General features: G+C 47.4%; 1 protein-coding gene across 1 annotated transcript in view; it reads right to left on the bottom strand.

Moving 5' to 3' along the window:
- Positions 1-10,914, bottom strand: part of MTOR (mechanistic target of rapamycin kinase) — a 123,723-nt gene extending 112,809 nt beyond the window's left edge. Inside the window, exons 1-6 of the mRNA XM_061382738.1 lie at positions 10,795-10,914; positions 8,538-8,713; positions 7,799-7,907; positions 6,877-7,109; positions 5,407-5,607; positions 4,565-4,699 (exon numbers count right to left, since the gene is read on the bottom strand). Of these exons, the coding sequence (XP_061238722.1) occupies positions 4,565-4,699; positions 5,407-5,607; positions 6,877-7,109; positions 7,799-7,907; positions 8,538-8,699 (840 nt within the window). The 5' untranslated portion in view covers positions 8,700-8,713; positions 10,795-10,914. The remainder of the gene's footprint in view (positions 1-4,564; positions 4,700-5,406; positions 5,608-6,876; positions 7,110-7,798; positions 7,908-8,537; positions 8,714-10,794) is intronic.
- Positions 10,915-12,049: the final 1,135 nt, after the last annotated feature.

Raw genomic sequence — 12,049 nt, 5'->3', positions numbered from 1 at the left:
ATTAATTTCCAGACTTCCAAACTCTTCTCACAGATGTTTTCATTTTTCAGAAAATCTTGTCCACTATTTTTGTCAAGGTCACCAACATTCTTTCGTTGCTAAATCGAATGGTCTCAGTCCTCATCTTATTTGACTTATCTGCAGCATCTGATCCAACAGTGTTTCCTCCTCCTTGACACCCTTCACTCACTTGGCTCCTTGGACCCTGAGCTTTGCTGGCACCCACACCCACCACCACCACTACTCCTTGGTCTCCCTGGGTTCCTCAGGATCTCAGCCCCCAACTCTCCCCCAACCACCCTAGTTACTGGGGAGTTCTCATCTAGTCTCACGACTGGAAATAACATCCACATGCCAACAACTCCCACATCTGTCTCTCGCTCAGATCTCTCCCCCAAACTACTCAACATCTCCACTCAGATGCACAATAACAAGTTCAAAAGCAAACCCCTGACCTTCCACCCCAGACCCATTACTCCCATCTCAGTAAAGAGCAACTCTACCCTTCGGGTTACTGAGGCCCCAAACCTGGACTCCTCTCTCTCCCACCAACCTCCAAATCCCAAATTTAGAACCCAACCCCTCCTGGCACCACCACAGCTCCCAATATGGTCTACACTGCCCAAGTTCTCTACTGAGATGCTACAGTTCTGTCCTGACTAGACTCCTGGCCTCAGCCCTGGCCCCTCCATTAATTTATTTCCAACGATATGTGCAGGGGCTTCTGAGATCCTATGTGATGAGTCCCCTCCTGCCCCAGGTATTCCCTGGACCCTGCCTCCCAACTCCTCTCTCCTCTCATTCAGCTCACAACAGCAAGCTCGCTCCCTTCATAAAGCAGCACACTCCTACCATGGGGCCTTGTGCTTACAGAACCAGCTGTCTGGAAGGGGCATCCCCAGATGTTTGTATGGCTTTGTCCTTAGCTTCTTCACGGCTATGCTCAAATGTCACCATATTGTAAAATGTAATCCTTGATCCATGCTAGCTTCCCCATTCCTTTCTCTGCCCTACTTTTCTCCACAGCACGTATCGCCATATGCTGTACTATATATACTTTTATTGATTTGTGTATTGTCTGCCTCCTTTTGCTAGTATGTACTGTTTTATTCACTGCTGCATTATTCTAGCTCTTAGGACACAGTATAACTGGCCTATAGTAGAAAATCAGAGATACCAAAGGAACATTTCATGCAAAGATGGGCTCGATAAGGGACAGAAATGGTATGGACCTAACAGAAGCAGAAGATATTAAGAAGAGATGGCAAGAATACACAGAAGAACTGTACAAAAAAGGTCTTCACGACCCAGATAATCACGATGGTGTGGTCACTGACCTAGAGCCAGACATCCTGGAATGTGAAGTCAAGTGGGCCTTAGAAAGCATCACTACAAACAAAGCTAATGGAGGTGATAGAATTCCAGTTGAGCTATTCCAAATCCTGAAAGATGATGCTGTGAAAGTGCTGCACTCAATATGCCAGCAAATTTGGAAAACTCAGAAGTGGCCACAGGACTGGAAAAGGTCAGTTTTCATTCCAATCCCAAAGAAAGGCAACGCCAAAGAATGCTCAAACTACTGCACAATTGCACTCATCTCACATGCTAGTAAAGTAATGCTCAAAATTCTCCAAGCCAGGCTTCAGCAATATGTGAACCGTGAACTTCCTGATGTTCAAGCTGGTTTTAGAAAAGGCAGAGGAACCAGAGATCAAATTGCCAACATTCACTGGATCATGGAAAAAGCAAGAGAGTTCCAGAAAAACATCTATTGCTGCTTTATTGACTATGCCAAAGCCTTTGACTGTGTGGATTACAATAAACTGTGGAAAATTCTGAAAGAGATGGGAATACCAGACCACCTGATCTGCCTCTTGAGAAATTTGTATTCAGGTCAGGAAGCAACAGTTAGAACTGGACATGGAACAATAGACTGGTTCCAAATAGGAAAAGGAGTACATCAAGGCTGTATATTGTCACCCTGTTTATTTAACCTATATGCAGAGTACATCATGAGAAACGCTGGACTGGAAGAAACACAAGCTGGAATCAAGATTGCCGGGAGAAATATCAATAACCTGAGATATGCAGATGACACCACCCTTATGGCAGAAAGTGAAGAGGAACTAAAAAGCCTCTTGATGAAAGTGAAAGTGGACAGTGAAAAAGTTGCAACATTCAGAAAACTAAGATCATGGCATCTGGTCCCATCAGTTCGTGGGAAATAGATGGGGAAACAGTGGAAACAGTGTCAGACTTTATTTTTCTGGGCTCCAAAATCAGTGCAGATGGTGACTGCAGCCATGAAATTAAAAGACGCTTACTCCTTGGAAGGAAAGTTATGACCAACCTAGATAGCACATTCAAAAGCAGAGACATTACTTTGCCAACAAAGGTTCGTCTAGTCAAGGCTATGGTTTTTCCTGTGGTCATGTATGGATGTGAGAGTTGGACTGTGAAGAAGGCTGAGCACCGAAGAATTGATGCTTTTGAACTGTGGTGTTGGAGAAGACTCTTGAGAGTCCCTTGGACTGCAAGGAGAACCAACCAGTCCGTTCTAAAGGAGATAAGCCCTGGGATTTCTTTGGAAGGAATGATGCTAAAGCTGAAACTCCAGTACTTTGGCCACCTCATGCGAAGAGTTGACTCATTGGAAAAGACTCTGATGCTGGGAGGGATTGGGGGCAGCAGGAGAAGGGGATGACAGAGGATGAGATGGCTGGATGGCATCACTGACTCGATGGACATGAGTCTGAGTGAACTCCGGGAGTTGGTGATGGACAGGGAGGCCTGGCGTGCTGCGATTCATGGGGTCGCAAAGAGTCGGACAAGACTGGGCGACTGATCTGATCTGATCTGATCTGATAGTAGATGCTCATTCTATTCTGTTAAATGAATGAAGAAGTTATGAAATTATAATACTTTATATTTGTACGGTGGTGATGGTTTAGTTGCTAAGTCATGTCTGACTCTTGCAACCCCATGGACTGTAGCCCGCCAGGCTTCTCTGTCCATGGGATTTTCCCAGGCAAGAACACTGGAGTGTGTAGCCATTCCCTTCTCCAGGAGATCTTCCCAAACCAGGGATGAAACCCAGGTCTCCTGCACTGTAGAATTCTTTACCGACAGAGCCAACAGGAAAGCCCTTATATTTGTATAGTTCTTCATAATTTACAAAGTACCGTCACCAAAGTACTATTTCATTTAAACCTGTGAGCTAGGTGATATTGTCCCATTTTTCTGGAGACAACAAAGATCCCAGAGCTGTGTGGGGTACAGTGGAAAGCATGTTATACTCAGGTGGGGAAATCTCTGAGGATGATCATTTACGCAATGCCCACTAGGAATCAGGAGTTGAGCTAAGCACCCCATATATATTTAGAAACCTTACAGGAGCTCCATGAGGTGGATAAGACCCTGTTAAAACTGAGAAAACTGAGGGGGTGAAGTAATTTACCCAAGTCACACAGCAGAGAGAGGAGTGGGGATCCAGAGCTAGACTCTGTGCTTCACACGCTGCAGCACACACTGTGCCCACACCCAGGACACAGGCACTGACAAACGTCACTGGGCCTCCAAAAGCAGGAAGCCCTGGGGTAAAATTCCACAGCAACCAGTTCCCCACTGGAAGACTACCTCCCAGATACACCCTGAATCCAGCACGAGTGGACTGACACTGAATCCACTTCTGCGTCTACACTACCAGAGTCAGTGGAAGCCGTATCTGTGCCACAGCCGCACCTTCCAGGGGCCGCTTCCAGCCAAGAGAACGCAGTAAGAATGCTATGGCGGGCCTCCTCTGACAGCCAGGTCCGGCCTGAGGACCCTGGGATGGCTCTGCATGGTAGATTAGGACGCTTCCATCCCATTCTTCCCACTCTTGTTCACTCAGGGTCAGACACGCGTTGAGGCCTGATGGTTCTCCCAGCCTCTTCCAGCTCCCTCCTCATTTTCTCTCACAGGCTATTTCCCTAATACAATCCTTGTACTTTTAAACCCATCTTTGTAGCTGCTTTTTGAGCCAATACACCTCCTAACTCATCTTTCTGCTTTCCTCCCTGCCTCTCCACAAGCTCTTCCCCACAAGCAGCCAATGACTGTTAGAGACACATGCCGTCACATCATCCCCTGGGGTAAGAATAAGAGCCTGGGTGGACCACAAACTATGAGCCTCCCAGTAGGGCCTCGCCCTCCCTCTTCCCACTCATGGTGCACCAGCTTCACTTCCCTTCCTGCTTGAACTTGTCAAACTCTCTTTCACCCTCAAGTCTCTGCATGGACAACCTCCCTGCCAGCCGCTAGGCTGGCTCCTCCATGTCGTGTGGTCTCAGCTCAACTGGCATCACTGCAGGGAGGGAGTCACCCCCTCCATCCTATTTCCCTCCACTCCATTTCTTCATAGATCTGGCTGCTGTCTGAAATGCTCTTATTTCTTTGTCTATTACCTGTTTCTCTATAAAATGTAAGCTTGTGAGGATGAGAATCTCGCCTGTCTCACTCTCAGAATGGCACGTGGGAAGCCTGGAACCCCTAACCCCACTGTTCCTCAGAAGTGGCTTCTCACCTCTCCCTCCATGCTACTGATCCGGACCAGCTCATTGAGGATAAGCAGGGCTCCATGGATCCGGTCATCCCGATTCATGCCCTTCTCCTTGGCCAAGGTCTCATCAAACCCTTTCTCTGCTTCTTCAAATGTGTGCTACAGAGAGATGCAGAATGCTTTCATTACACAACACCCAGAGTTAGAAAGCAGCCCGGCCATCTATGTGGGGGGTTCTGAGGTTACCATGCCTGCTCAGGGACTTGTGCCAGCATCACCAACAATACTAGTTCATTGAGATCTTTCATCTAATTTAGCTTCAACTCTCACAATGCCACCATGAGGCAGATTAAAAACAGAAACTAAGTGACTTGCCCAAGGTCACAGGGCAGCCAAGACTAGAACCCAGGTATCCAATCCCATGTTCAAGGCTCTTGGTGTAGGACAAGCCTCAGTAGGTTCTCCTGGTAGCAGCAGTCAGCACAGGACTCGCAACACTAGAGGAGAACTGGTATTTTCTCAGTATTTACTGCATTTCATTCCTCCAGACACACCCATTTTCCCCTACTTTAACATCTCTGAAAAGAGATCCCTTATAATTGTTGTTAAAAAGGCAGTGAGTGTAACTGGCATTGCAGTCTCACTATTAGTGGTGTGTAAAATAATGGCGTAGCTATGGACAGATCTTTGCCTTCGTTGGAAACAACAAAATAACTACTAATTCACAGTGAGCTTAAAAAGTCATGTAAGACCAAAGTAGACATGACGTTAGCTCTGTGGCCAGGGGCCTACTTCTGCTCTTTAAGCCCAGTGATGCTCTAGGCCGAAGTGCTTTGCTGGAGGCTAGAATGGAACCATCTCCTCACCCTGTACCACTGCGGCTTCTGCATCTCTTTTGGCTCCCGCTGGGTGGTGAGGATCAGACAGGCACGAAGGGCGGCGACAGCTCCTTCCCGGATGGCCTGTTTGGGGTCCCACACGGCCACAAAAATATTATCAAAGAAGGGCTGCACTTGCTGGAAGAAGAAGGTGGGGACGCTGATGGCCAGCTCACGGAGCACCAGGACCTGGGAGGAAAGGCACACAGAGATCTTGCATCTGGATCAGACAGTTCTGTTCTCTTAGGAACACAGCCTCTTTTCATGCCAGAGCCAACACACACTAGGAAAACAGCACACTTGCCCACTCTTGTAGCTCAGAATTCCTGGGGACCTAGGAATGAGAGTAAAACTGATCAAACATCTCAGAGTCCATTATCACAGGGTGTTTAGAAATAGAACGCTTGTACAGGAAAGTCAGGACACAAGTTCTGAAAGGGCAGCCGTGTTTGATGTTTTATATACTACTCCACTAGAAGATAGCAGATAGATAGATAAATAGCCTAGAATGTACCTGAACTACTTAAGCAGTCAATAAACTTTTACTGAATGAATGTTCCTGTTTAATATTTAATCTTGCTTTTTTCATTTGACCATGGAAAAACGGAAGGTGGGCAGGAGGGTCTGCCCCAAGTTAGAGTTAGAGAGTGGCACCAGAGGCAGGCCTCTCACCCAGGCAGGCTCCTTTCTCATGGTGCTGCCTGCTAAAGAGGGAAGCGACTGGAAAGGATCTGCCTAAAGCTTCTATTTCCACCACACTGGTTCATAGATTCTGTCTCTTAAGGACAGACTCTCCCCCGCCTCCCAGCCTGGATTTTTAGCCCATCAGACTAGTCTTTTTCAGGGATGAGCCTTGGAGAGCGAGGAGGATGTGCGTCTAGAAGAAGAGGGTAGAAGCCACCACTCCCTCAAATGCAGAACAGCCAAGGGGAAAGAGGAAGTCTGGACTGTGTACTGACCAATCAATAAATGACTAAAACATAAACAGGAAAGGCCTGGGAGAAGGCAGACCCACTCTCCCAGCAGGGGGAGCAAGCACCTCCCTTACTCCTCTCTGCAGCCCAGAACTTCCTTATTCCACAGGATATTGAGGGACCTTGACAGAGGGATGCTGCAGATAGTGCAGCTGTCTGAGGCTTTGTAAGCCTCTTGGCCTGTGGCTTCTCCTTTCCTATGGCTGAACGGTGCCTTCTGGGGAAGCGTTTTCGACTGGAAAATCAGAGGTCAGGGTAAGAACTGTACACAGGGCTGCCTCTCAAGCAATGAAAGAGAACGTTAATTTTCCTCCTCAGGAACGGAGCTCAGGGTGAGGAGAGAAAGGGACCCGGGGTAGAATTCAGGGCCACCAAGAAGCACAGTGCCTCTGCCTGGAGCGACCCTCTCACTCTTTGCCTTCCAGGGCCCTGAGCACGTCAAAGAAAGGACCCCGACACGATGCACTGCTCCCCAGACACTCACAGCCGCGTGTCTCCGGCCCTCATTGCGGTCAGCACCCAGCCATTCCAGGGCTCGCTTCACCTCAAACTCCACATACTCAGCAGTGAAAGTGTCCCCTGCCATGGCGAGCCGACCGATGGCCTTGGATGCCATTTCCATGACAACTGGGTCGTTGGAGGGAAGGAGGTTCCGAAGGTAGTTAGCAAATCTTCCAATTCGAGTGGCATTCCCGCCTTCCACTCCTATGAGGCTGGCTGGAAAAAACAGGAAGGCAAAAGGTGAGGAAGGGCACAGGCTGCCCAGGAAAGTAGGCGGCTTTCAGAGGGACACAGCCAGTGACCTCTTCCTTTTAAGTACTGACTGAAATCTCCAGACAGTAAGGATGCAAACAATTTTCATTTCAACCAACAGATTTGGCATTTGTGCTAGAACTACTTACGTAAAGCAAAATGACCTCATTTTAGTAAATACAATTTGTTTTCCCAAGAAGAAAAGGAAAACAAACTGGGACTGAATAATAGTTCACAGGATGGATGACTAGTTCCTGGGAGCTGAAAATTACCTGCCTTTCATTCAATGCATCCCAACTCTACTTTTCTGTTTGTGAGTCCTGCTATGCCACACCGTGCTATGGAGAAAACAGAGCCTGGAGTGAAAGCAGGCTTCTAGTCTCAGCCCTGGTACACTGGCCCTAGAAAAGTTACTTAATGGTTCTGAGATATGGTTCAGATATATGGATATCTGAAAATACCTGCTTTGCCTATGTCCCAGGACTACTGCTAGAATAGCTGAGTAAGTACACTGAAAGCCATGAGGCTCCTTAAAATTCCTTAAACAAATGTGAACTAAGTATCCAGTAGGAAGCAGACACAGGGTGCAGTGGACACAAAGGTGAGCAGTCCTTTATTTCCAGTTCCCACCTCACCAGAGACTCTGTCCTTACCTATGGCCAAAATGCCACCTTTCCTCTCATTGGCATCTGAGCTGGACACCAGTTCAAAGATGTGATGGTTCAGCTGATCATAGAAGCGAGTAGACTCCTCTTGACTCATCTACAAAAGAAGATGTACTCAGCACAACTGCTAATGTCTCCCTGATGGTGGGATGGCTCCCAAAGGTTAGGACCTGAAAGGCAGCCGGCAGGTACAGTTCAAGCCAAGGGGGACACGGCTGCTGCCCATTTCTAGTTTTAAACTGTACAGCAATTCATTGGTCTATTTAACAAATACTTATTGCATATCTTATTCAATAGCAGGCCACCTACCGTCCTAGATTCTACCTAGTACCAGAGGTATAAGGACAAATAAGACATTGTCCCTGACCTCAAGTCTGGTCTCTGTTTAGAAAGCCCCAAGCAACCAACTCTTCAAAGCCATGCCAACCACTGTTATCAGGCAGAAAGAGTAGAAGGTCTGGAATGTGGCATGAAACAGAAAAAAATGAAAAGAAACAGCCATCTCTATGCTGACTTAAAATACCACACCTCAGGAAATGCCACAGAAATGTGTAACTTGCAAAGGAACCCGCACATTCTATGGACACGAGAAACTGGGCGCCTTTCTGAAATGGAATCTTTACGTTTTCTGAATCCTCACTTAGGGGTCAAGAGGCATCTAACCCAGGGATGGTACAGGTAGCCCCAACACTCCATGATGAATGGCCCCAACGACAACAGTCCGAACCTCTCGGAGCTCCATGGTGACGTAGTGCTGGAGCTCCTTGGCAGCTTTGGCCCTAGTCTCTTCATTCCGGCTCTTCAGGCCGCTGGCAAACTGCTGCAGGACGCTCACATTGCTGGACGTGGTGGCAGCTGTGGTGGCAGCAGCAGGGCCGGTTCCAAGCATCTTGCCCTGAGGTTCTTTGGAGAGATGCTTCCTTTAATATTCTGAATAACAAACTATGGCAATGAACTTATATATGGTCCCAGCTCCTCAACACAGATCTTCATATACCCAAGTCAAGCTGGGGAGCCAAACAAGGTTGGGAGACCTCACTGAAAAACATGCAAAGAGCCTTGAGCCATTCAACAACGACTGATGTTTAAAAGAGGCAGCACAGTAGCACGGGTCAAATTATGGGCTGTGCTGCCAGACTTACCTGGGTGAGAATTCATTCCAAAATTATATACCTTGAGGAAGATACTTAATAGTTTCCTTAACTGTAATAAGAGGATAATAGTACCTAACTCATAAGGTTGATGTTAGGACTGAGTGAGTTAACCCGTGTTAAAAAATGATTAAAACAGTGCCAGGCACACAGTGAGTTAATCGTTACTAGGTATGATTATCTTTATGACCACTACATACATGGCACAGTCAGGTACTAGAGTGGGGAGGCAGAGGGAGAGAATAAGCATGCCTAAGGCTGCCCCTTTCCTTGAGGAAAATTTAAAGAGGGGCACTGTTTATTATTCTATAGCAGCACTGCCCAACAGCAATATGAATCACAAATGTAACTTTGAATTTCCTAGTAGCCATATGGAAAAGGTAAAAAGAAACAAGAAAAATGAACACATTTAATCCCAGTACATCCCAAATATCATTTCAACACATTATCAATACAAAAAAATTATTGACATATTTTTTCATTCTTTTTTTCTGTACCGAGTCACCAAAATCGAGTGTGCATTTTACAGTTAGGTCAATTTCAACTTGGACTAGTCACATTTCAAGCACTCTAAGCCTCATGTGGCTGATGGTTATTGTATTGGGCAGCACAGTTCTATATTTTTAAAATTTTTTATTATTTTCTATTTTTATTTTGTGGTCCTGCCCTGCAGCATGTGGGATCTCATTTCCCCGACCAGGGATTGAATCTGTGCCCACTGTATTGGAGGCAAAGAGTCTTTTACCACTGGACTGTCAGGGAAGTCTCTGCTCTATAAAATGTACCTGGAACATGAGCTAAAAGAGACTGATATGTTCCTGAGATCACTCACTTATTCCTCAATTATGTACTGTCCCTTCCCTCAATAAGCTTACAGTCTAGGGGGAAACACAAATAATCAAGTGACCATAATAAAGTAGCTGTGATAAAGCTCTGCCAGACTGCTATGGCAGTAACATATACACCTGTCTACGTTATAACAGAAAATCAAATTTTCAAAATTTCTTATTTTTGAAAGAATCTGTGAAATCCAGAGGGGTAAAAAACAGTAATAATTGATTCTGAGAAGCTTTTAAATACTCCAGCATCAAGAAGAAGACTGCAGAAAGAAGTGTCAGACTTTAGGGCTGAGGAACCCCAAGGATTCCAGAGGAGAAAACTACTACAGAGTGTGTGCACCTGGCTGTGATGAGGGGGAGGGAGGCTAGCAAGGAATTTCCAGTCTCAGAAAGGAATCAGCCTATCTTCATAAGGTCTAAGGCCCACAGGCTATCTGCTCCAGGCAGAATTCAATGAAAATACTAGAATTTAAATATACGAAGGGTCTTGGCGAGGGCTTACAGAAGTTAAAGCCAGGTGCCCAAACTAGGGATGGGGGCGGGGGAAGGAGAGGATGAAACTCAGGGTGGAACCGAGCTCAGCTCCGGGGAATGGGTCCTTGAGAGGCATCCACAGTGGAGCGCAAGGGGCTGACACTGACGTTGGTCCTCTCTGAGGACAATGTGTATAGGTGGCTCAGAAGAAGGGTTGACTGATGGGCAGTGACCCAAAGGCGCCCCAGCAACACAGGAACTGATGGGCCGGCCTTCTGGCGCCAGAAACGCACGATAGGCTAAAGGGTCTGGGGGTTTCCTGGAGGTCCGGGAGGAGGTGGGCGTATCCTCGCGAGGTGAGGGTCAAGGGCTCCGGCGGCGCCCAACTCCATGGGGCCAGTACTGAGGGGACCCCAAGTCCCAGACGGACGGTTTCCCGGGGTGCCCCCACGGACCAGATTGGCCGTGGGTCTGAACATTCCGCCGCCTTGGAGGGGTCGGTGCCAGGCTCCAGACTCACCGCGCGGCTTCGGCCAAGGCCTCAACTGCCGCCGCCCGCGCCGGTACCGCCGCTTCAGGGCCCGGTCCCCACCACACGCCTTCCCCGCTGTCCTCTAAGCCGGGCGGGAGGGAGGGCGTAGTCCTAGCCCTAACGACCAATCGACGGGCATAAGAAGAAAATAGACAGGAATACAGGCCAATAATCATTTAGGAGAAGTGAGGCTTCGGGACCCGGCTTCTCCAGGGGGTGGGGACTGTTCAAATAGACAAACCCCGTGGCCAGTGGTAGGAGAAAGGAGGCTTAGGTCCTCTCGGGAGAACCAATCATTCGTGAGTTGACTTCAGTCACTTCCACGCACACATCCGGTGCATCGTTACTAAAGTTCCCCACTGCACCTGGGCCGTGGCGGTGCCCATTTCGCTGTCTGGGTACCGGGGGATGGGACCACGAAGGACTAAGATCATGGCATCCAGTCCCATCACTTCATGGCATATACATGGGCAAACAGTGGAAACAGTGGCTGACTTTATATTTCTGGGCTCCAAAATCACTGCAGATGGTGATTGTAGCCATGAAATTAAAAGACACTTACTCCTTGGAAGAAAAGTTATGACCAACCTAGACAACATATTAAAAAGCAGAGACATTACTTTGTCAACAAAGGTCAGTCTAGTCAAGGCTATGGTTTTTCCAGTGGTCATGTATGGATGTGAGAGTTGGACTATAAAGAAAGGTGAGCACTGAAGAATTGATGCTTTTGAACTGTGGTGTTGGAGAAGACTCTTGAGAGTCCCTTGGACTGCAAGGAGAGCCAACCAGTCCATCCTAAAGGAGATCAGTCCTGTGTGTTTTTTGGAGGACTGGTGTTGAAGCTGAAACTCCAATACTTTGGCCACCTGATGTGAAGAGCTGACTCATTGGAAAAGACCCTGATGCTGGGAAAGATTGAGGGCAGGAAGAGAAGGGAACAACAGAGGATGAGATGGTTGGATGGCATCATTGACTCGATGGACATGGGTTTGGGTGGACTCCAGGAGTTGGTGATGGACAGGGAGGCCTGGAGTGCTGCAGCTCATGGGGTCGCAAAGAGTTGGACACGACTGAGCGACTGAACTGATTGAATTCAATAGATATTGTCAAATTCATTTCTTATCAGGGAAGTACCAATTTTGATTTCCACCAGCAATATATAGGATTTTTATCTTCCTAAGACATGGTAGGGCCCTGTTTTCTAATGAACCGTCAAAGATGGTTTTATAGCAATAGTCATCAG

Source organism: Bos javanicus, chromosome 16 (genome assembly GCF_032452875.1).
Source record: "Bos javanicus breed banteng chromosome 16, ARS-OSU_banteng_1.0, whole genome shotgun sequence".
Classification (NCBI taxonomy): domain Eukaryota; kingdom Metazoa; phylum Chordata; class Mammalia; order Artiodactyla; family Bovidae; genus Bos; species Bos javanicus.
The sequence above is the reverse complement of the archived record's forward strand: the minus strand, read 5'-3'. Positions and strand labels throughout refer to the sequence as shown.